At 41.2% G+C, this 25,836-nt stretch overlaps 1 protein-coding gene and 1 long non-coding RNA gene across 7 annotated transcripts in view; both read left to right on the top strand.

Annotated features, from left to right (window-relative positions):
* LOC114145495 (caskin-1-like) overlaps positions 1–25,560 on the top strand; it is a 107,094-nt gene extending 81,534 nt beyond the window's left edge. For 5 of the 6 annotated variants that reach the window (XM_028019102.1, XM_028019104.1, XM_028019105.1 and 2 more), the window contains 8 exons: positions 3,742–3,812; positions 4,616–4,723; positions 6,864–6,965; positions 17,244–17,382; positions 18,252–19,036; positions 19,114–19,756; positions 21,882–22,512; positions 23,898–25,560. In XM_028019102.1, coding sequence (XP_027874903.1) covers positions 3,742–3,812; positions 4,616–4,723; positions 6,864–6,965; positions 17,244–17,382; positions 18,252–19,036; positions 19,114–19,756; positions 21,882–22,512; positions 23,898–23,982 — 2,564 coding nt within the window. In that variant the 3' untranslated portion in view covers positions 23,983–25,560. The remainder of the gene's footprint in view (positions 1–3,741; positions 3,813–4,615; positions 4,724–6,863; positions 6,966–17,243; positions 17,383–18,251; positions 19,037–19,113; positions 19,757–21,881; positions 22,513–23,897) is intronic. The other variant, XM_028019103.1, reaches the window with a different exon arrangement.
* On the top strand, positions 11,352–13,614 carry LOC114145534 (uncharacterized). The gene is made up of 2 exons (XR_003595725.1): positions 11,352–11,603; positions 13,125–13,614. It is a non-coding gene; the product is annotated as an uncharacterized LOC114145534 (long non-coding RNA).
* Positions 25,561–25,836: the final 276 nt, after the last annotated feature.

Raw genomic sequence — 25,836 nt, forward strand, 5'->3', positions numbered from 1 at the left:
CTTATTTTAAGTTAATAATTCTTTAATATTAATGAAAAGGTACTGCTTGTTAGGATCTGTTAGCTCTGTCTCCTGCATTTGGATCCTACAACAACCATTTACACAACATGACACTAGTTCCACTGGCATTTCACTTATAACAAGACATTATTCCTGTCATGAATTGCGGTTGTAGGTGGTGAGGTAGACGCAGTGGACCCAGGTTGAAGTGAGAGAATAATGGTTTAATGATGATAAAACAAAATCCAGGCAGCACAGGTGAGTAGAGGCAAGGAGCTCAGTCGCTGGTAGCAACTGGCTGACAGGGTAAAGACAATGACGTGACATGACGACACGGAGACACGACTGAACACAGAAACCTAAATAAACATAAAGAAAAACCAAATCCTCACAATTCCCATGTTATAAGTGAAATAATCTGCCAATGGAACAAGTACTTTTTCATCAATATTAAGGAATTATTAGCTCTGAACAAGCATAGAGTATATACATATATCTTGCTGAAAGGTTTTGTCTTATCTCAAGTGTAATAAGACATATGCTCTAGAAACCAGACCAAAAATACTTGGTAAGACTCAGTGTATTTGCAGTATAAGAAACAGAGTTAAAAAGCAAACATTTTTTTTATAAAGAAGGGACCTAATTCTCATAGATCCTGCTGGGAAAATGAAAAATGGCCTGAATTAACAGAGTTTAACTTTTTGGCCACAGATACAACAGCCATTGTTATGTACTACCGATGGTGATGTAACCCATATTATTTTAATGGATATGAATTACAGCCTGTAATCCACCTTATTACTACTAAGTGGCAGTAAATGGCTTCAAAGCACCCTACAGTTACAGCGATGTGATACAGAAAATGGGCTAGAACAACCAAAAAGGAAGAAAAAAATGTTTTGTGGTCACTTTATTAATAAAACTCAGTTTTCTTTTCAATGGTGGTACACAGCAAAGATTTTCAAAGACAGTGGTGGCAGTATCTTGATCTGGGCTTCATCTGAAGAGTGCAATAGGCAAGATAAGAGATTTTTAGAACTTTTTCAAGTTCACAAACTTGAAAGAGTTTGAGGATCACAAGTCAACATGTGATCCTAAGAGTCTCAGATGCAGGTGGCTGACTGCAGAATCAAAAGGTGCGTAAGCAACAATGTTAGTTTAAAAGTTTCGCCAATATCCATCCATCCATCCATCTTCTTCCGCTTATCCGGGGTCGGGTCGCGGGAGTAGCAGCTTCGGAAGGGAGGCCCAGACTTCCCTCTCCCCGGCCACTTCTTCCAGCTCTTTCGGGGGAATCCCGAGGCGTTCCCAGGCCAGCCGAGAGACATAGTCCCCCCAGCGTGTCCTGGGACTTCCCCGGGGCCTCCTCCCGGTGGGACGTGCCCGGAACACCTCACCAAGGAGGCGTCCAGGAGGCATCCTGACAAGATGCCCGAGCCACCTCACCTGGCTCCTCTCGATGTGAAGGAGCAGCGGCTCTACTCTGCGGCCCGGTACCTCCCAGATGACTGAGCTTCTCACCCTATGTCTAAGGGAGAGCCCAGCCACCCTACGGAGAAAACCCATTTTGGCCGCTTGTATCCGCGATCTCGTTCTTTTGGTCATGACCCAAAGCTCATGACCATAAATGAGGGTGGGAACGTAGATCGACCGGTAAATCGAGAGCTTTGCTTTTTGGCTCAGCTCTTTCTTCACCACGACGGACTGGTACAGCGCCCGCTTGACGGCAGACGCTGCGCCAATCCGCCTGTCGATCTCCCACTCCCTTCTTCCCCCATTCGTGAATAAGATCCCAAGATACTTGAACTCCTCCACTTGGGGCAGGACACCTCCCCTGACCCGGAGAAGGCACTCTACCCTTTTCCAGCTCAAGACCATGGCCTCGGATTTGGAGGCACTGATCCTCATCCCGGCCGCTTCACACTTGGCTGCGAACCGCTCCAGCGAGAGCTGCAGAGCACGACCTGATGAAGCCAAAAGGACCACATCATCTGCATAAAGCAGAGATGAGATCCTAAGGCCACCAAATCGGATCCCCTCAACACCTTGGCTGCGCCTAGAAATTCTGTCCATGAAAGTGATGAACAGAATCGGTGACAAAGGGCAGCCCTGGTGGAGTGCAACTCTCACCGGAAACGAGCCCGACGTACTGCCGGCAATGTGGACCAGACTCTGACACCGGTCGTACAGGAACCTGACAGCCCGTATCAAAGGGCCCGGTACCCCATACTCCTGGAGAACCCCCGGGGAGCCTGTGTCCCTCAGGGCTCCCCAAGGGACACGGTCAAACGCCTTCTCCAGGTCCACAAAACACATGTAGACTGGTTGGGTGAACTCCCATGCACCCTCCAGGACCCTGCCGAGGGTGTAGAGCTGGTCCAGTGTTCCACGACCAGGACAAAAACCACACTGCTCTTCCTGAATCTGAGGTTCAACTATCCGACGGACCCTCCTCTCCAGGACACCTGAATAGACCTTGCCAGGGAGGCTTAAGAGTGTGACCTCTCTATAATTGGAGCACACCCTCCGATCCCCCTTTTTGAACAGGGGGACCACCACCCCAGTCTGCCAATCCAGGGGAACTGCCCCCGATGTCCATGCGATATTGCAGAGTCGTGTCAGCCAACACAACCCTACAACATCCAGAGCCTTAAGGAACTCCGGGCGGATCTCATCCTCCCCCGGGGCCTGCCACTGAGGAGCTTTTTAACCACCTCGGCGACCTCATCCCCAGAGATTGGAGAGCCCAACACAGAGTCTCCAGGCTCAGCTTCCTCAATGGAAGGCATGTTGGTGGGATTGAGGAGGTCTTCGAAGTATTCTGCCCACTGGCCCACAATGTCCCGAGTAGAGGTCAGCAGCACACCATCCCCACTATGAACAGTGTTGGTGCCATACTGCTCCCCCCCCCCCCCGGAGACGCCGGATGGTGGACCAGAATCGCCTCGAAGCCGTACGGAAGTCTTTCTCCATGGCCTCTCCAAACTCCTCCCACGCCCGAGTTTTTGCCTCAGCAACCACCTGAGCCACATGCCGCTTCGCCCGCTGATACCCATCAGCTGCTTCCAGAGTCCCACAGGCCAAAAAGGCCCGATAGGACTCCTTCTTCAGCCTGACGGCATCCCTCACCAAAGGTGTCCACCAACAGGTTCGAGGGTTGCCACCACGACAGGCACCGACAACCTTGCGGCCACAGCTCCGATCGGCCGCCTCGACAATGGAGGCACGGAACATGGTCCACTCAGACTCCATGTCTCCCACCTCCCCCGGGACGTGTTTGAAGTTTTGCCGGAGATGGGAGTTAAAGCTCCGTCTCACAGGGGATTCCGCCAGACGTTCCCAGCAGACCCTCACAACACGTTTGGGCCTGCCAGGTCTGACCAGCATCCTCCCCCACCACCGGAGCCAACTCGCCACCAGGTAGTGGTCAGTGGACAGCTCCGCACCTCTCTTCACCCGAGTGTCCAAGACATATGGCCGCAGATCCGATGAATTTCGCCAATATTGTAGAAGTAAATTTGCCCAACCTTTATTTATTTTCTGACATTTGAAAAATAAAAAAGTACTTCCTGTTTCACAGAAAAAGTTAACTAATTCAATTTAGCCCAAACATAAAGCAATTTAGTACATTCAAAATTAACCCATGGACAGGATTTAGAGGAATCCATAGATGGTGAATTTATTTGATCTGTTTGTCAGTAATGTTTTGACTTCTCCCTTGTGTCTATTCGTCTCGTCCAGCAGCCTCTTCCAGTCGCACAGTCCATGAGCAGCGGTCTTTTGAGCGCAAGACCGAGGAAGATGATGGGAAAGTGAGTCACCATTAAAAATAAAATGCCTTTTTTCTGTTTGCATCTGATTTTCCTGTACTTGTTCACTGGATTGGGAGGAAAGTTCTTCACAATGATGAGGTTCAGTGGATGCACTTGAGTGACAGAGGCTGTCTTGCCTTATGTCCATCCAGTCACGAACTGTTCTTTGTTTTTTATGAATGATGCTCTGCTTTCAGGTCAACAACTATTGTTATTTTTAATTAATTTAAAAATATTAAATAAAATAAATGCAATAAATGAATACAATTGCTAGAAATGGGTTCATAATTTCATATTTAATGGCGCAGAAAATAATTTTTTGTTTCTGTTGAACAACTCAAGTCTATTTTTCTTTAATTGTGCTTCTAAATCACAAATAGCCCTAAATGTTATTAATGCACACAACACTTGGTAGTATTGAAAAACTTGTTTTTATTTCCATGTATTTGACATCATTAGAAAACTTTCACTCCACACTTTCACAATCTGGAAATAAGTCAAAATGCCCAAGTAGACGTGTTCATGGTTTTGTTGCGGCCAGTCACATTTCCCAAACAGCATTACTCTTCTCATTCAGATGAACAAACAAAACAACAGTGCATGAGTTAAGAGACTAATATTTTCATTTCAGATTGCATTATATATTAAGATGTGTTATCGCGGGGGCGATTTCAGGTTAGGTGGTCCGTGGCTGTTAAATGGGTTTAGTGGTCCTCAGCCTGAAAACGTTGCAGAAACACTGGATTAGAGGAACCCTGCAGTGTTCCACCAGCAGTCAGTAGTGTCTTGGTTTTGTGTTGTAGAAGCAGGCTGTAGTGACGTGGCTAGGAGAGTTTCAGCTGCAGTTCTACACCACTCACTTCCTCACTGCAGGATATGATCTAGACACCATTAGCCGGATGACCCCTGAGGTAAGGTCATAACCTCTTCATCAGTCCATCCCGTACCTGGTTTATCATGGGTCTTCTGTATGTGTCAGCCATTCTTCATTTGTCTACCTGTTCTTACACATTCAGATCGAGTCTGGTTTGGCAGCACATATTAACTGCTTAACCTTTACTCTGCACGAAGAGGAAGATTTCAGAGAACAAATGGGAGAGGCAGTTAGTCCCCTCAAGTCCAGCAGATGCAAGAAATATTCAAATATTTTTGCATAATGTTGCAGTTCTCTTTGCTTCAGCAACAAACACAGAGGGAGACAAAAGCTGCTCATATATATATATGTATACTGTATATATATATATATATGTATATATGTATATATATGGGGGGTGTCCTGCCCCAAGTGGAGGAGTTCAAGTATCTCGGGATCTTATTCACGAATGGGGGAAGAAGGGAGCGGGAGATCGACAGGCGGATTGGCGCAGCGTCTGCCGTCAAACGGGCGCTGTACCGGTCCGTCGTGGTGAAGAGAGAGCTGAGCCAAAAAGCAAAGCTCTCGATTTACCGGTCGATCTACGTTCCCACCCTCATCTATGGTCATGAGCTTTGGGTCATGACCGAAAGAACGAGATCGCGGATACAAGCGGCCAAAATGGGTTTTCTCCGTAGGGTGGCTGGGCTCTCCCTTAGAGATAGGGTGAGAAGCTCAGTCATCCGGGAGGGACTCAGAGTAGAGCCGCTGCTCCTTCACATCAAGAGGAGCCAGTTGAGGTGGCTCGGGCATCTGGTCAGGATGCCTCCTGGACGCCTCCCTGGTAAGGTGTTCCAGGCACGTCCCACCGGGAGGAGGCCCCGGGGAAGACCCAGGACACGCTGGAGGGACTATGTCTCTCGGCTGGCCTGGGAACGCCTCGGGATTCCCCCGGAAGAGCTGGAAGAAGTGGCCGGGGAGAGGGAAATCTGGGCCTCCCTTCTGAAGCTGCTACCCCCGCGACCCGACCTCGGATAAGCGGAAGAAGATGGATGGATGGATGGATGGATGGATGCATATATATATATATATATATATATATATATACACAGTGCAGACCAAAAGTTTGGACACACCTTTTAATTCAATGAGTTTCCTTTATTTTCATGACTATTGACATTGTAGATTCACACTGAAGGCATCAAAACTATGAATAACACATGTGGAAATATGCACTAAACAAAAAAGTGTAAAACAACTGAAAATAGCCCTTATATTCTAGTTTCTTCAAAGTAGCAACCTTTTGCTGTGATTACTGTTTTTTGCACACACTCTGCATTTTCTTGATGAGCTTCAAGAGGTCGTCACCTGAAATGGTTTTCACTTCATAGGTCAACCTGCCCTGTCAGGTTAATAAGTGGGATTTCTTGCCTTATAAATAGTCATGAAAATAAAGAAAACCCATTGAATTAGAAGGTGTGTCCAAACTTTTGGTCTGTACTGTATATATGTATATGTATAGAGAGATCTATAGATATCTATCTATATCTATATATAGATATAGATATATATAGATATCCTAACCCTATAGATATTTTTAGATATCTATAGAACTATAGATATATATATATAGATCTATAGATATCTATATATATATTAGACCCTTAGTCAAGTCAAGAAAAGGGTTCTTGACTTGACTAATCCTCTTAAAGTCAGAACAACAGCCAAGCTGAGCCACTTGACTATGTAGTGCCACCAGCTTTCAGCAGCCAGTATGTTTTCCTTCAATCTGTGTGACTGTTTTCAAAACACTAAGCATTTTTTATGACTATAATTTACATAAATACACACAGATACAGAGCTTTATTAGGAACATATCTTTTGCATAGAGATTGAGCATTAGATGGATGCACTAGCTGATTTTCTCCAATCATGAATTTAGTTTTTTCATCTCCATGTCATTTTAATGTAGTTGTTCATCAATTTGTGCTGAAACAGACACAGCCATGTGACATAATCCACACTAAAGGCAGTGGACACTCATTGGTGCTTTCACTACCCAAAATGTTCTAGAAGACATGTCTCATGCAACTCATGTAGTAATGTCAAACTAGCATCAGATCATTTCTATATTATGAAAAAACTCCATCAGTGCTAGTGGTGACCACCTGATGTGTCTAAATACGTTTCTCTTTCAGGACCTGACAGCAATTGGCGTTATAAAGCCTGGACATCGAAAGAAGTTATTGTCAGAAATCAGCAAGGTGCCCTCCACAGACTGGCTGCTTGACCACAAACCTGTAAGGCATTTCCAGGACTGTGTGAATTTTTGGCAGCAAAAGTATTGTGCTTAAGTTTTGAATCACATTTAATTTAGGGTTACCCTATATTTTGTAAGATCCAAACTTTCTTGAAACAACAGAGGCTTGAAAAGGTATTCATATCCATTGAACCTTTGCACATTTTGTCACATTACAACTACAAACATAAACATATTTCATTGTAATTTTATGTGAAGTACAAAGAAAATTACATGATTCAAAACATTTCTGGCAAATAAAAAATGAAAGTGCAGTGTGCAAAAGTATTCAAAAATCTAATTTTCTTTGTATAGCACCTTTCAGCAGCAGGCATTTCAAAGTGCTTTAAATCATAAAAACACAAAAATAAAAAGTCAACACAGTCAACAACATTATATTTTGCACATCAGATTATTGATTAATGTTTCATGATTATGTTTCAAATACAACTCTAAGCAGGTGGGTTTTTAGTCTACATTTAAAGGCACTTTAAATGTAGTACAGTTTTCTGGAAGTTTGTTCCAGATTTATGGTGCATAGAAGCTGATCGCTGCATCTCCATGTTTGGTTCTGGTTGTTGCAGAGCAGAACCAGAACCAGAAGACATGAGAGGTCTGAAAAGTTGATAAAACAACAGCAACGTTCAGTGATTTATAAACTAACAACAGTTTTTCAAAGTCTATTCTCTGAGCTGCAGGGAGTCAGTGAAGGACCTTAGAACTGGGTTGATGGGTTCTAACTTCCTGGTTTTAGTGAGAACATCAGCAGCAGCGTTCTGGATCAGCTGCAGCTGGAGGATTCATTTGTTGGACAGACCTGTGAAGACACTGTTACAGTAATCAATGTGACTGAAGATAAACACATGAATGAGTTTCTCTAGATCTGGCTGAGACATTAGTCCTTTAATCCTGGAAATGTGCTTCAGGTGATAGAAGGCCAGCTTTGTGACTGTCTTTATGTGGCTCTGGAGGTTCAGGTCAGAGTCCATCACTACTCCCAGGTTTCAGGCCTGATCTCTAGTTTTTAGCTGTAATAACTGAAGCTGTGCATTGACTCTAGATCTATAGAATAGAATAGAATAGAATAGAATTACTTTATTCATCCCAGCAGGGAAATTATTTCGCAGTTACAGCAGCATAGAGACAAGAAACACAACAACCACCATGGGCTCTGAGTCTCCTGGTGACATCGTAATGTAGAGCTGTGTATCATCTGTGTAGTATTCAGCCCCACTTTCTCTGAGTTCAACCAATTTCCTTCAGAAGTTACCTGTTGACTGTTAATGATTAAACAAAGTCCATCTGTGTTTAATCTAATGTCAGTTGAAATCTAGCTGCTCTTTAACGCCTCAGAGGTTGGTTAAGAGAATATTGGGGAGCAAACAGCGTCATGATGTCCAAGGAACACAGTAGACAGGTTGAGGAGAAGATTTGTTAAAAGTTAAAAGCAGACTTGGGCTATGAAAAGCTTTCCCAAGCTTTGAACATCTCACTGCTTAATCCATCATCTGGAGATGGAAAAAGTATAGTCCAACTGTAAACCTACCAAGACAAGGCCATCCACTCAAACTTCCAGCTGAGTTCTGATTAGAGATGCAGCCAAGAGGCCCATTGTGACTCAAATGCAAAGATCCCCAGCTCAGCTACGGGAATCTGTCCATAGGGCAACTATTAGTGATGCACTGCACAAATTTAGTCTTTATGGAAGAGTGGCAAGAAGAAAGCCATTGTTAAACAAAAACTACGAGGAGTCCTGTTTGCAGTTTGCCAGAAGCCATGTTGGACACAGCAAACATGTGGAGTGACCTTTGTTCTGGTCAGACCAGAACAAAGTCAAACCTTTTGACCAAAATGCAAAATGATATATGTGGCAAAGAGCTAAAACTGCACATCACCTTGAACAAAACATCCCCTTTGTCAAATATGGTGGTGGCAGCATCATGCTCTGGGATGCTTCTCTTCTCTTGAGATGTTTCCCTTTGGGATCATCTATCCATCCATTTTCTGTACATCCTTGTCCCTAGTGGGGTCAGGAGGGGTGCTGGTGCGGCGCCTATCTTCAGCAAACGTTTCAGGCGAGAGGTGGGGTCATCCTGGACAGGTCGTCAGTCTGTCACATTTGGGATCAATAAAGTATTTTTGAATTTGAATTTTTGCAGAAGAATAATGAGCAAAAATTTCAGTCACTAGATTAATGTTTTTCAATGAGGCGGTACTGCATCCAGGGGGCGTTCAGGGGGCGCTGGCAGAAAAATGTACAAAAGGGGGGCGTTTGCTTGGAGGTCAAATTTACCCCTTAAATGCACAACAATACCAGTTTAGACTTTGAGCAACTTACTAAAACGGTATTGTGTAACATTAAAACATGCTTGGCTGCAATTGTATCGATGGCAGCTGCTCTTCTCTTCAGTGTTTGTTAGCTTCTTGGCGCAGCTCCGCGCTTCTGCTACTCTAAGCTTCACCGCAACAGTTCAGCGTTACACCAGCTAGTGGCCTTGCTGTGATTCACTTTTCAGGTCATGGGTGTCTGGTTTTCAAATATTTTATGTCCTATTGAGTGTTTTTATACATATGTTTTATCAGTGACGTAATCGTGTTGAAGAGCAACATTGACATGACTTTTAAATTAAAACAGGAGAAGTGTTTTAATGTCTGTCTGGATGCTGCCCGCTTCCATGGAAGGACAATGGAATATCACTCTTATAAACATGTAATTACTAAAATCATGATACCCTCACTATGTGTCCATTAGAAAAATGAACCCATTTAAATAAAGAAATCCTTCCATGGATGATATCATGATAGAGAGCGTTCATTTTATGGAGTTACCATTGGTGCTGAAAGTGATCTGGTTTGCAGCAAATTTGGAAGCATTAACCCAACTCCTAGAGAGTTGAATTAATTAACACTTTATATTGGTCTATATTGGTCCACTCTTGATGGTGTTAAACTAACACTTTTGAAAGTGTTATTTGTGATAGAGTTGAATCAACACTCTCAGTAGTTGAAATTTAACACACATCAGTGTTGAATTTCCCTAACACTAGTGTGTAGTGCCAAAAGTTAACACTGTGAATGTGTTAATTTAACACAGAATAGTGTTAAATATACAGCTAAATAATGTTAACTCAAATGGCCTTCAGATTTTTCTGACAGTTTTAATGTTCAGTTAACCACTCGACACCTTGTGCTATACCTGCTTGGCTAGCTTTAGCTGCTAACAAAAATACTAAACCAAGGGTGCTCAGGTCCAGTCCTCCAGAGCTACCGTCCTGCAACTTTTAGACGCATCCTTCCTCCAACAGACCTGACCAGGATCAGCTCTGAACAAGCCTGCTAACGAGCCGTTCATTTGATTCAGGTGTCGGAGCAGGGAAGCATCTGAACGTTGCAGGATGGTAGCTCTGGAGGACTGGACTTGAGCAACCCTGTATGTACAGGGTTGTATTTGCCGTGATATCTACACAAATAAACTTATGTTAAAGAGAACCATGTATATGACCCGGTACTCTTGCGCAAATGGAAAATTAATGCATCCATAAAAAAATAATCAAAAACATGATAATCTTAACATGAAATTTGCCTTGTTATGATCATAAACATTAATACGTAGATGCCAGGGCGTAAATCCTATCTCATTATTGGGGGGGACCATAAACAGGAACATTTCTAAAGACCAATTTTGGGGGGCTCAGCAAAGTTACAGTGAAATGTAACGTAAATTGTGGTTTAAAAAGTTTTTAAATTATATTCAAGTTGCAGGACCAAAAATGACCAGTAATGCACATCAAACATGTTTTACTCTCAGTAAACAGCCTGCAGAGAAGTAAAACTAAAATTCAAATGTTGCTCAAATACAAGTTTTGTTCAGTCTCACTGATCTAATCTCTGCTTCACCTTTACAAAAATTTAAGGTTCTAAATAAAAAAGCTTTAATGAGTAACTCCTCTTAATAAAATTCCTCATAAACATTGATTTCTTGTAATGGCTCCCAATACAAGTTATGGGCTATTTAAATTATAACTTAAGTTGCTTTATTTTTAGTTTAACAGAACTTTGTTAGTTTTGCCATGTTAGTTTTGCCATGTCCTGGGTGATGGAGAACCAACAGGTAGATAGAAATGAATATCTGGGGGTATCATGTAACATTTAAAGCACCAGGGTTTTTATAGAAAAATCTTCAGATTTTATTTTGTGGTTGTAAAAGCTCTATGTTGAAGACGGTGAGAAATAAAGGCAAAACTTTCTACACTTTGGACTGAACCATTGTTCTAATAACGGTAGGGGGGACCTCAAAATGAATTCTTATTTTTTCTATGATAAATGGCAGATTTATTTTGTTCTTTGTTTCCTTTGGTTTTTCATATTGATATTATTTAAATGCAAATGTCTCTCCATTTTTTTTTTTTTTTGGGGGGGGGGGGGGGGCAATTCTAGACTTTTCCAAGATTGGGGGTGGTCCGGACCCCCTTGGAACCCCCGGGATTTACGCCTATGCGTAGACGCCTCATTGAGCGCTGAGTCCTACGTTACGTCACCGCCATCTTGTAGCGGTCGGAGCTCCCAAGTCATGCGCAGTGTGGGCTTGTTTCAACCGTTTTACAAAACAAACTGGATTCATTGTCATTACCTTCCACAGGTAAGGATGAAATAAAATAATAACGTAATTTTTGCGAGCAGAATTACTTGATTTTGCAGCCAGAAACTCGCTTCTAAACCACCGAGAAATATTTTCTATGTACGGTAGCTAAATTGACCCGAAGTAACCACTGATTGTTAGCATAGCTAACATTTTCATACTGTGTTTTCTAATGAGAGAGAGCTGATGAGAAACTGCTGTTAGAGGGGAAGTGCTTTAAAGACCAGGGGATTTTGTGAGGAAAGACAGTGACGTCAGTAACGCGTTACTTAGTAACGTCACTGAAAAAAGTCGGACCACTTTTTTCACGCGTTGCTATTTCATATCCAGTAGTCAGACTACAGTTACTTATCCAAATCATTTTGCGTTACTGTTTTCTTTTGTAATTAAAATGTATTTCCTCTAAGTGTCTTGGGGAGTGATCGCTGTTTCTATGCGACAGAAATGTAAACCATGCGCATTTTGTTGCTGGAAAAACAGAAACTATTTGGAGTTAAGTCGCCAAGTCCGATTATTATAAGCAGCTTTGGGCTGTTTGTTTTGGGGGGGTTTTCTAAAGTTGCTTGCAGATTTAATGAGTCGCGGGTTGCAGTTTTTGGGCTTTCAAATAAGTAGACATAACATGAACCCCAGAATGTGTCTGACCTCCAGTTAGTTTTAGTCAGGCTCTCCCTCTCCATCATTTCCCGGATCATCTGTCCCGCTGAGTCTTTGTCAATGTAATAATGTTAATGTATTACCTCTGAATTACGTCGAGCTTCGCTTTGCGCTCCAGAAAACTGCAAACATCTAGACTAATATGAACAACGCAATAAACGTGAAAACAGCCATGAATGAACGAGTAAAGTTGGGCTACTAAACGCAATTATAATTATTAATATTAAGATAAGTGTCACAAATCTGTGCAGCCATCTGAGTTGAAGAGCCGCAGGAGGAGCGCTGTGCGCTGCGCTCTGACAGCAGACACAGGGCCGTGACGCACAACCTGGAGACTGGGGCGGGGAGGATGGGGGGGGGAGTGTCTAAAATACTATTTATAGTTTTCCAGACAATAGAAACGCACAAAAACATGCACAAATTACTAAAGAATTTTTTGTACTGTTTTTGTACCATTAAACAGTCTCCCCTTCAGTTCAACCTTATAAGTGGAGACACATTGTTGATGTTAACATTATAACATAACTTGAAATTAAGATTTGGCAAAGACCAATGTAACTTTCACAGGTCGTGAAGAGTTGTTGTTAGCAGCTGCTGAAAGTAACTAAAAAAGTTACTTTTAATGTAACTTAGTTACTTTCCAAATCAAGTAATCAGTAATCTGATTAAAGTTACTTTTTCAAAGTTACTTTGCCATCACTGAGGAAAGTCAGTCAGGATCAGAGCTGGAGCTGCTGTTCTTCTGTTGTTGCTATTTAATTCTAAAGATGCTAAAAGTCAACATGCTGAAAATATAGGTTTATTCTGAATGTGAAGGAGTCAGATTTCTATTACACTTTTTGATCATTTCTCTTTCATCCTTAGCTTTAGCCTGAGTACCAGGACATCTCAGAACTCATTGGACTTCTCCCAGTTTGACCAGCAGACTGAACCTCCTGCCTGTGGCCAGTGTTACCAGTATAATATAAATGAATAAATTTGTGTTTTATTCCACACTTTTATTCTTTCACTTTTTGTGTATTTTTAAGAGAAATAGCTCAATCTGAAGTATTAGTATATTAAGACAACTTATGTAATGAAATAAAAATAATTTACTCTGTTAGAATATTTTCACTCTTTGTCTTTGCTGTCCATAGCAGAGTTGAGTTGTACTGTAATATTTTTTTCTGAAAAAAGCAAGAAAATATGTAGCTAATGTTTGACAATGACTGATTTATCAAATTTTATTGTCTTTAAAATAAAATGTCACAAAACAAAAGGAAATAATTATTTTTCTTGATATCTTGAAATGTTCAATGTACATTAAATTGTAGAACCATGTAAATCTGTTCTTGAATAAAACACTGTAAAAGTATGTGTCTGTTCATCAATGTTAATATAAAAACTATATATCAGAATCATTTGTAACAAAAAACATTGTGCTCTTTATTCAGAAATTCCCCAAAACAATTAAATAATCACATTAAAAGTCAGAAACGCTCTTTTTAGAGCTTTCTTTGATTACCAAATATATGAGTGTGTGAGAGAATGTGTCAGTGACAGGTATTAACTTCAAATACTTTGTAGAACGGCACTTTGTGAAGTTCGGCCCATTTACTGGTATTAGCTTACTGGCAGACAGTGACGTCAGTAACTTACTGACGTCGGACCACTTTTTTCAGTAACGAGTAATCTAACGCGTTGCTATTTCATATCCAGTAGTCAGACTACAGTTACTTATCAAAATCATTTTTGTGCGTTACTATTTTCTTTTGGAATTTAATTTGATCTCCGCTACGTTTCTATGCGACAGTATCAGCAGCGACAGAAACGTAAACTATGGAGGGCAGAGGGAGATGCGCATTTAGAAAAATACGCAGGTAGAAAAGCAGGAACTATTTTGAGTTTCTGTCGCCAAGTCTGATTATTATAAGCGACTGTGGGCTTTTTTTTTTTTAAAGTCTCTAGCAAATTTAATGAGTCGCGGGTTGCGCTTTTTGGGCTCGTCTTTGAACGTGCAGTTGCTCATTTGGGCTTGGAAATAAACAGACATAAACCCCAGAATGTGTCTGACCTCCAGCTAGTTTTAGTCAGGCTCTCCCTGTCCATCATTTCCCGGATGATCCGTCCCGCTGAGTCTTTGTTGATGTCTAGTTAATATATTACCTGTCAATTACGTCGAGCTATCCAGAACATTGGAAACATCGAGACTAATATGAACAGAGCAATAAACGTGAAAACAGCCACGAATGAACGAGTCCGTAAAGTTGTGCAACTAAATGCCATTATAATTATTAATATTAAGATAAGTGTCACAAATCTGTGCAGCAGCCATCTGAATTGTGGAGCCGCAGGAGGAGCTCTGACCTCTGACACCAAACGCAGGGCCGTAACGCACAGGCTGGGGGCTGGGGAATGGGGGCTGGGGGCCGGGGGTAAAATCCTTCTTAGAGTTTTCCAGACAATAGTGGAAAACACAAAAACATGCACAAATTACTAGCGTTATTTTGTTTGTACTGTAACCATTAAAAAATCTCCCCTTCAGTTCAACCTTATAAGTGGAGACACATTGTTGATGTTACCATTATAACATACTGTAGCTTACAATTAAGTATCGGCAAAGATCAATGTAATTTTCACAGAATTGTTGTTAGCAGCTGCTGAAAGTAACTAAAAAAGTTACTTTTAATGTAACTTAGTTACTTTCCAAATCAAGTAGTCAGTACTTGGAAAATAGTTACTTTTTCAAGAAGTAATCAGTAATATGATTAAAGTTACTTTTCAAAATAACTATGCCATCACTGCTGGCAGATAAGTCACATTCAATATGGCGGACACTGTGGCGTATCGCAGCAACAGCCCGACCCGCTCAATGAGGCGTTAAGACGCCATGCTGCTGTCCCCACTCCTCAGACAAACACATGACGTCACAGATACGTTACAATTGTGAGAGCAACTCTGTCTGGTGTTGATTTCAAAATCATCACCAGACAGAGTTGCTTAAATTTAACTCTCTAGAATAACACCAACTCTTTAGGGAAACTAACATTCATGTTGTTGAATTAGACTAAACAAGAGATGAATTAATGGAAATCTAACACTTTTGAATTGGCTGTGAGCACTTTTAAATCTCACTTATCAGTTTTCCGTTGTTGTAACAGGTTTATGTCAGTCTGCCTTTCCCCATCGATACGCTCCCCAACTGCTCCGCACCATAGAGGGAGGGTAAAAAAATAAATAAAAATGAAACGACGCACACGTTGAACAAAACTCAGAAAGAGGAAAACTGGGACATGGAACGAAGCAAGGAACTAGATGTGAATCAGGATATGAAAACAGAGAATCCGAGGCTGAACAGGGAAAAATCAAGAGCTTATATGAGGGCAGATGAGGTGAAACACATGATGAGGAGGAGCAGCAGGTGAATGGGTGAATGGGTGAGATAATACAAACTAATAACAGGACAGAAACTAAAGAGAACATAGTAAACCAAGAAACAACAATACCTATCAAAGGAAACTGAATGGAAATGCACTAAGAACAAAATGCAAGATTAAACTAAGAAACTACAGTAAATGCAGAATAAACTGGTATGGCAAGACCTTTCAAGCAATAATTAATACAGGGGACTGTATGGCAAGAACAAACAGACACTATAGATGAAAAGTAAGATAATATTGTGCCATGGGTTTGTTGGGACCATATCTAGAACTAAGAAGAAATATATCTTACAGACAATAGCAGTAAGAAGCTAATCACTTATTTATGTTTTTAATTATTTTTTATTTTATATATTTATTTCTTCAATATTATTTTTCATATGAGATTTAATGTTATGATCCTGGTAAGTGACTCCAAGACACTTTCTTCTTTGTTATTTCTGTCTAGTAAATCTATAAATCAATAGACAGGTCTATTGAAAAATATCATTCATGTTCCTGACTCATATTTGCATGGCATTAAAAGGATATCTAACTTTTCTTTTTCCACTGAAAGTACTGGTTTGCATGGCAAGTGAAATTTAATGGATGATATTCTGATGTCCCATTCCCTTGAAGGCAGCACAGAGCTGCACTACCAGAAACTGACAGAAACGCTGAAGAAGAGAGTTATGACTGATATAGTTGCGGTTCTATTCATGTTATATTGCTGCAGAGCGCTGTCTTTTTGCAAAGTTTAAACTGGTATTACTGTGCATCTTATCTGGTCATGGTTTAGTAACTTACATCAGAAAATGTCACAGAACAAGATTTTTTCCCACTCTGATTGGCTGCTGATAGGCCTACCAAGTTTAAGTTGAATGTTCATTACATTTTTCTTTAAAAATGATTTCTATTCACGTGGCGTTTTTTGTTCTCTGGATACGAATAATTCAGTAATGTACTGCTCTTTTAAGGATTTTTGACGATAAATACAGAAACAACAATACAAATCAAGACAGCAACAATAATGATAGTAATATTAATCATAAAATAATAATCAGTGCAAGTAGCTTACATTTTCTTTGATGGGGGCGATAAGGAACCTGAATGATGGATAAGGAGGTTCTGGCCAATAAAGGTTGAGAAACACTGTAGTAGATGATCAAAGCTGGTAGAGACGGACTCTGGAAGACTTGAAGCTGGAATTGCACCAAAAGGTTGATCCACAAAGGATCCAAAGTATTCAGGGGGCCTGAATACTTTTTCAGACCACACGTTTCAGTTTTTTATTTGTAAAAAATATTTTGAATCATGTATAATTTTCTTTTTACTTAACTGTATACCACTTTGTGTTGGTCTTTCACATTAAATTGTAATGAAATATAATTATGTTTGGTTGTAATGTGACAAAATATGGAAAAGTTCAAGAGATATGAATACTTTTGTAATCCATTGTATGTCAAATGTTCCTCATGAATAGTTCTTCAGGCTCTATGAGGGAGTTTTAAAAAAATTTTATTAGACTTTGCTCTCAGTTTTTCTTGATTTCTGTCCTATTAACTATGTGTTCTGTTTCATTTAGGCCAACCTGGCAGACTGGTTGTCTCACCTCGGTCTCAGCCAGTACTACCAAGTTCTTGTCCAGAATGGATATGAAAACATTGACTTTGTTTCAGACATCAGCCTTGAAGACTTGCAGGAGATTGGCATTGCTAAGCTCGGTAAACCAGTAAATATACAATGCTTAGCAAAAGTATTCCTATTCCTTTAACATTTTCACATTTTGCCAAGTCACAACCATCAATGTACTGTATAGAGTATTGCTGCTCCATGATTATTGGCCAAAAAATTCTGTTTGGGTCTCATGTGACCAGAGCTTATTCCACCATTTTGCTAAGGCCTGCTAACAGACCTGATTTTATTGCTTTCATTGCCACTCTTTCATTAAGACCAGGTTTCTGAAGTGCAAGACTGTCTTGTTGACAGATTCTTCTACCTGAGCTGTGGCTTTTGGCAGCTCTGCCAGAGCTACCAAGGGCCTCCTGGCTGCTTCTCTGATTAATGCTACCTTTGGTCACCCAGTCAGTTAGGTTGAATAGTCACCTCATGCTGTGTTTGCAGTTGTGACAAAACCTTTCCATTTTGGGAAGATGAAATGAAATGCATTTGTGAAAGGTTCAACCCAGTTTTAAATGTCACCACAACTTTTTCTTGATCTTGCCTGCTGTGTTCTTTTGTCTTCAAGAAACTAAAGTCATCTAACAAACCACTGAGGCCTTTACAGAACAGCTGTACTTTACAGAAATTAAATTACACAGAAGTAGACTCTACTTGCCAACTAGATGACTTCTCAAATGTTCATTTAGGAGCTTAAAGTCAGCTAAATACAACATGCATTAGTTTTTCTTTCACTTCATAATTACGTCCTATGAAATGTTGAACTGTCACATAAAATCTTAATGAAAAACAGGTTTCTAGTTGTAACATGAAAAACTGTGAGAGATTGCACAGTTATTAATATCATTTCTAGGCACTGTAAATCTGTTCTCAACTTACAATAAAGTCTCCATCTTTTTCTGACGTCCTGCAGGACATCAGAAAAAATTGATGTTGGGCGTAAAGAAACTCAAGGAACTACAAGGAGGAGGAAGTGGCTCAGAGCCTCCTCAGAGTCCCACTTCCCCTCCTTCCAGCCCAGGAGGAAGCAGCGCCTCAGAGTCACGCAGGGAGGCAAGGAAACTGAGGGAGGGGGCCCCTAGCCCGCTGGCCAAAGCTCGCCCAGGTCTCACTTCTTCACAAACGCCTCCCCACACACCGAACCAGACACCCCCACAAACCCCTCCACATGCCCGCACCCAGCAGGCCTCCCCTAGGGCTCGGCCAAGACCGTCCACCCAGACATCCGCTGTCGATCCATTGGTACCGCTGTTGCGACTGCCCTGTGAGGAGGAGGAACGACGGAGGACTCACAGCCTCATTGGCTCAGATTTGGACTCCCGATACGCCACCGTGTGCCGAAGCAGCTCCACTCATACTGCTGCGCCTAATGATGTTACCGTTAACCGCAGCCAGTCATCCGTTACCCTCCGTCCCCGTCGGAAAGGCCGGCCTCCTACGCCACCTAAACGCTCCTGTTCTTCCATCACCGGCGGCGACGGGGACAGTGAAGGACAGGGTTTGGGGCTTTTGGGTCTGCCAACCTATCGAGAGAGGCGAGCCAGTGACTGTGGCAGCTTGGGAGCAGCGTTAAGAGCTCAGGACTCTGCTGGCCTTCAGCGATCAGAGGGGGCTTCTGGGAGTGTCCGCAGTCTCGCAGCCATGTTGGAAACATCAATGGTGCCAAGAAATGTGGGAAGTGGCACCAACTTCCTACAGGTGAGTCTGTGAAAACTTGGAATTTTACACTTTCAACCTAATGCGAGAAGTTTTAGTAACAGCCTTGTGACTTTTAGGCAAGTCCTCCTCTGCTCCGTCGCCAGGCTGGAGCTGGAGGTTTGGGAGCATCCGAGGATGATGTTGCAAACCGGCGCAGGACCATCAGTGGACTAGAAAATCTTCCTGATGAGACTCCTGACCAGTTACCTCAACAACCTGTCAAGCGACGTCCAGAACCTCGACCTCGCTCCATCGTGGCCACCTCAGCCTCTGAGATCACAGATGCAACAGCTACGCTCAGGAGGAAACCACGTCCTCCAACTACAGAATCTGAAGCCCTCACATCAACAGCTGCCACTGTAATAACCATGATAACTGGCTCAGAATCGATATGCAGATCACGCACAACAGAGCAAACTGAATCTGTTACTCAGAGCAATAATCAATCAAATTCTCCTGAGGGGACAAAGAAAAACGTGGGCGAGCCAAAGCAGAACGGGGGTGTAGTGCTGAGGCGGAGGCCAGTGTCTGAGGCCTCTGAGAGGACGGAGGCCAGCAGCGAGACCTGTGAGTGGATGGAAGCCAGGAAGTCTCTGAAGCCACCGGTCTCACCCAAGCCTTCTACAGTCTCCCTGAGAAAGACCCAGACAGACCCACCTACTCCGACTCGAAGAGTCCCCATACCAGGACCAGATAATGCTGAGCCAGCACAGAGTCCAGGTAAGAACCCACAAATACAACTCTGTGCAAAAGTTTTAAATTGCCTCAATTTTCTTTTCAACTCTGTTGAGTTAAACCTTCATGTTATCTTTTTAAGTGGTCTTGATCAACACTTGCCTGGCTAAGAGGCTATCACACCAGCTCTGTTTAGTCTGCTTTAATCAAACTTTCATTTGCCTAGAAAGTCTGCTTCATTTTAGGCAGTGTGAATGTGCAATCATACTGTAATGCAGACCAAAAAAGCAAACTACCACCTACAAACGTAAGTCTTGGTTTGGTTGAAGTGAACTCTAGAAAGGTTCAAATACATATGTGAACACCAAGCCGCTCCAAAAGCAGGAAGTACACATAGCACAAGGCATTTTCGGTACACACAACTGAAACAAATGCACAAGTCTTAGCACGTACTGGAAAAATAGCTCGTGGTTTTTTGTAAAAGACAAAAGAGAAACCCCACAACCCTTAAACTCTGGTGCCACGCTGTTTTTGCTTACATTTTCTGAAGAAGGAAGTATTTATGTACATGGAAATTGAGCTCAATGTCTTCTTCAAGGGTTTTTAAGATTTTTCCTTCAGTGATTCTTGGTACAGCGCCATCACAGGTGAGGGTGGGGAACAGGTTGGTCAAAGGGTTTGATTAGTTGGCACAGTGCATTGTGAATCCAAACTGCGGCAGCTGAAAATGTAGCAAATGTTGAAACTTGGTCTCTAATCAAACCAAATCTAGGTGTGAAAACATCTTTCAATGTTTATCTTTGGATTCCTGTTAGTTGTTTAGTCATTTCTGTTCAGCATCCAACAGGTAAGAAATGACATTTCATTGAAATATTTATTGTCAAAGTTAAGTTGGTCTTAGAAAGATTTGATTCATTACTGTCAGCTTGTAATTTCCCTGCTGGGATGAATAAAGTACTTCTATTCTATTCTGTTCTATTCTATTCTATTCTATTCTATTCTTACTTTGTTTGACAAGGGAAGTCTTAGATATTATTTTTCCCAGGTGTGAAAGTGAGGGCTAGCAGTTTGACAGCTTAAATATGAAGATATTATGTCACACTCTACTCACAATGGATCTCTGGAGTATCTCAAGACGATCTACGATAATATCAGTATTGTATCAATATCAAAGTAACCTTAAAATGATGCAGCCCTCTTTTGCAATAACAGAGGAGAACAAAAGATTGTTATATACAGTAAAGATTAGACAAACTGATGCCAAACTTTTTTTTGTTGTTGTTGTTGTTTTGGGTATATTATATTTTACATTGAATATATCAAATATATGAATGTTAAAGATATGATATTGATATTCTTTAGATATAAGCAAAATACACCAAAACAGCATTTGTTAATTTGAATGATTAGTTACCAATTTGAGGTCTGTTTTATCTATTAGTATTTAGAGTTGCAAAGGAACTTTTCCATCTATACTGTTGGAGTGCAATAGCTGTAAGGCTGAATATATATTTATATACAGTACAGACCAAAAGTTTGGACACACCTTCTAATTCAATGGGTTTTCTTTATTTTCATGACTATTTATAAGGCAAGAAATCTCAATTATTAACCTGACAGGGCAGGTTGACCTATGAAGTGAAAACCATTTCAGGTGACGACCTCTTGAAGCTCATCAAGAAAATGCAGAGTGTGTGCAAAGCAGTAATCACAGCAAAAGGTTGCTACTTTGAAGAAACTAGAATATAAGGGGTATTTACACTTTTTTGTTTAGTGCATATTTCCACATGTGTTATTCATAGTTTTGATGCCTTCAGTGTGAATCTACAATGTCAACAGTCATGAAAATAAAGGAAACTCATTGAATTAAAAGGTGTGTCCAAAGGTTTGGTCTGTACTGTATGTCTGATATACTGTATATTCATGGCTTATACAAAAAGCGTGACTGAATGAACTTTGTGTCATGTGAGATTCCACCTTAAACAGTATAACTGAAAATATGTCTTTCAAAGCACATGGACTTATGGGAATAAATGTTGAAAGACTTCAAGAAAGCGAGTACAACTAATGTGTAAGGCCACTTAAAAATACTTAAAACTTTGGCTGCTTAAGTTGATTTAAATTGATTACATTTATTTTGCATATTCATCTGTCATTTCTCTGTGACCAGAGCCAAAGCGTGTCCCTCCTCCTGTATCACCAAAACCCCGTGGGCCACCAACGGCTCCCAAACCAGGAAAAGCAGCAGTACCTTCAGCTGCGGCGAGCCCCAGCCCTGCCTCTACCAGTCCAGCTGCTACTAGTCCCACTCTGGCCCCCAGACCCTTCTCTCCTCCGGCTGCTGCTCCACTCCCAGCTCCTGACACCCCTTCTGCTCCCTCTCTTTCTCCGGGACTCCCTCTCACATCCATCTCTCCGGCCCAGAGTCCTTCTACTTCGTCACCACACCCAGTTAAACCTCCCCGCTCCTCCATCGTCAGCCTCTCCATTGACCTGCTGGGAGGACGGGAGGCAGAGGAGGAAGAGGAGAGGATAAGAAAGGAAGAGGAAAGGATGAGAGAGGGGGAGCATCAGAGGGAAACAGAACAGGAGGAGGAGAAGAAGAAAAGGGCAGAGGATGAAAACTTGAAGGAGATGGAAAGGAGGCCTTTGAGGAGAGAGAAAGCAAAAGACGAGAGTCAAGAAGAAGGAGGAGAGCAAGAAAGGATGATTCAGCATCGTTTGGAGGAGACCAGTACCTCCTTGGCTGCAGCTCTGCACACTGTAGAGCATAAAATAAAAGAGGAGGACAGACCGAATGAGTGAGTATTCATAAATAAAGACCTTCAGAGGGGTGCATGTTAGCGTCAGTGTTAACTTTAATTGTCATATAAGTTATGTGAGATGAATAACTTTACAAACCAACAGCTGTTGCAATAACATCCCTGCACACATGATGCTAACCTCACAAGGAATGGCCTACCTGTCTCAGAAGTTAGCAAATTAATCTGTTCATACTAAAGAAGATGGCAAAAAGTCCTACTAATACATGTAAGGTCATGCATTGCTGACCTTGGGTTGAGTTTTTTACTCGACCCAACCTGAGTGTGTCCTAGACACCATTAGATCACCATTTGAGTATAACTTGTCCCATTTTTAGATTTCATTTAATGTCTTCCAGCTCCGCTTGTTGTAGCTGCAGTGTAAATCTTCTGGGACGTGTGATTGATAGGATCTTTTTTCCACTGCAGCTGAGTTTGTTCCTGTCAGTTTAACTTCTGTTCTTTTCTTACTATCCTGAATTCAGACTATAACCAGTAGATTAACACAATCAAGTATTCTCATTTGGTTTCTCTGCAGGCCTATTAAATGTGCCACTGAAGCCTGAGTGGGCATATTCTGACGAAATATTGTGACAATATTTTGTCACAATATTTTGCGATATTAATGTTATAACAATAAAAGTGACAATAATAACTATATGTAACTTATTTTTTAGCTAACTGTATGGCTGTGACTGTGTCACAACAACTAGAGCCAAAAATAACAATGTTGAAAGATATTTCCATTTGTAATGCGCTTCAATATGACACCAATCACAAAACAGTGTGTTAGTATCATGAAACTGCACAGTAACTTTATTTTCATATTTCTTGATGCTTCTACTGAAGGAACAGTGGAGAAAACAGTACAAGTAACAATCCCAGCAGTCAGGACAATTTGGGAGAATTTTAAACATTAAATGGAATTTATTGTGACAACATTAAATCAAAATTGTTATCATAAGAAATTCATCGCAATAAATGCTAAATGATACAATAAATTCCCACCCCTACTATCAAGTAAATAATTCTGTCCCAACCCGGCCTGCGTTTTGGTTTAGGTCGGGCTTGGGCCATGATTCTAATCTCTACTGGGTATAGCTGTCTCATGTACGATAGAAAAGTCTCTTTATCTGTCATTGAAATTTATTTGGTTTTGGTGTACCAGCTCAGACTTACTGCAGAGACTCAGGAAGTATTTTATCTATCCTACAGTTAAAGTCTGATCACTGTAGAAAATATCTGAATGAATTTAATATGAACATACAAGCACTGAAAATGCTGGAAATTTTACTTTAGGAAAAAATGAAATTGTGCTGGAGCTTTTATTCCTGGTATTAATGTTGGAGCCTTATACATTTTTCCCATCTTAATTCTGTTTCCAGCAAAAACGCAACAGTCTCCATCCTGGATGACATCGGCAGTATGTTTGACGACTTGGCAGACCAGCTGGATGCAATGCTGGACTGAACTCCCATCCACATGCTTCTTCCAACAAAGTCCTCCCTTCTGTCCCCCTCATTGTGTGTAGGTGTACAATGAAAAGTCTTTCCCAAGGCTAAATGCTGGTGTGCACATTTTTTTGTAAGAGCTTCCCGAGTATCCTCATGCAGATACCAAGGAGTGGGAGAGCTGTTTGTTGCTCGTTCTCTTGCTGCAAGGACAATGCTCCCACACAACCTCTGACCTCTGCAGCCCACATGACGATGCCTCCGCCCAGGCCCAGACGGCTGCGTGGACCAAGAAGCACAATCTTTTTGCGTACCCTTTTATCTGATAAGCATATTGCTTGCAAAATTAAGCACAGAAATAGTCTGACAGGCAGATTGATAACCTGATAGAAAACAGAGGGATTTTTTAAAAAAAGCACACAGAAAGAAAAGCTGCTGTCAGAGTCCTCCAATCTGAAAACAGAATCCCTTTTTTCCAGATGAATTGTAGCCTCCTTCTGCTCTGTGTGAGTGGAGGACTCCTGCCCCGCGTGTCGTCTCTGTTCATGTTGTCGTCGGTGCCGTTATCGTTGGCTTTGTTGTTTCGAGTGTGTAGTCCCTGCTTATAGGCTTGAGTCAGTTTTCCCACCTATTTTGATCAGATAAACTAAACACAGATGTGTCCATAAATTTATAAGAAATGCAAACAAGCACACACACACATTCATACACACATTGGTGGAACTTCCATTATTTTAAATATTGCTGGTGGTGTTGCTGTTTATCTATCATGTGTGGAAGGATTGCTTGGAAATAATTCATGAGAAATACATGCAAATATGCACGCACCCCCACCCATCCACCCACACCCCTACACACACACTTATGTGGTATATCCCTGTGTGCTGCTGCAGTGAATGGTGTTTTCAGAAGATACTCCTATATTTCAATGCTTTACATCGTACATACAGTAAAAAAGACACATAGTTTATAGTAGACCTGGATATTTGAGCTGTTAGAGCTCCATCTACTGTTGGTTAGTGAAGTTGCCCTTATCTGACCTACTTCTTCTTTGAAACCTGTGTCTAATTAGGTAAATCTGCAAATCTCTGTGCCTTCGCAGTGTACTTTATATATTATTTTGTTTTTTGTTCTTCTTTCTGTCTACTATAATGTTTTTGATCTCTTTAAACCCTCTCTGTCTGGTTTGTTCGGAAGTAACTTCTCAGTTATTTGTGAGTCTTGTACCCCTGAAGTTTAGTCCTCCATGTCTATAAGCTGTAATAAGTTGGCTCCACTCTTCAGTGATTTCCCCCAGACAACAGACCAACCACCAGTTTTCATCCCAATGAAGAGTTCACTTGTATTTTTATGCTCTTTGAAAACAGAGATATATTTGAGAGACTGTTCTATGTGAATAACAATATTATTAATCATTATAACTATGATGGTGTTAAACATTGAATGGGCTGAGCTGATTTGAGCCTGTATATTACTGGTTGAGTTCTGATGTGTTGTGACAGCTGTTGTGTCATGGTTGGGTTCAGTTGGATGTTTCTGCTGTGACGATGCATTCCTGTACAGGTGTCATAAGAATAAATGTATAAATTATCCCTGATGTCACTCTTTGAATATTTTTATTTTGACCTGGTACACTTTCATGTTTTTCCAACAGCTTTATTGATGCATTCCACAAGTTTCATAGAATAATTTCAAATTTTGTCACATTACGATCTCCAGTCTGTTTCATTGGGGTTTTATGTTATTGACCAACACAAAAAGTGCCTAATTGTGAAACAAAGAAAAACATTTGAAATTTCTTCATATTCTTCAACAATTAAAAGCTTAAAAAGTGTTATGCACATGATTGCCCACCCTCTCTTCTAATACATTT

Source organism: Xiphophorus couchianus, chromosome 5 (genome assembly GCF_001444195.1).
Source record: "Xiphophorus couchianus chromosome 5, X_couchianus-1.0, whole genome shotgun sequence".
Lineage (NCBI taxonomy): Eukaryota > Metazoa > Chordata > Actinopteri > Cyprinodontiformes > Poeciliidae > Xiphophorus > Xiphophorus couchianus.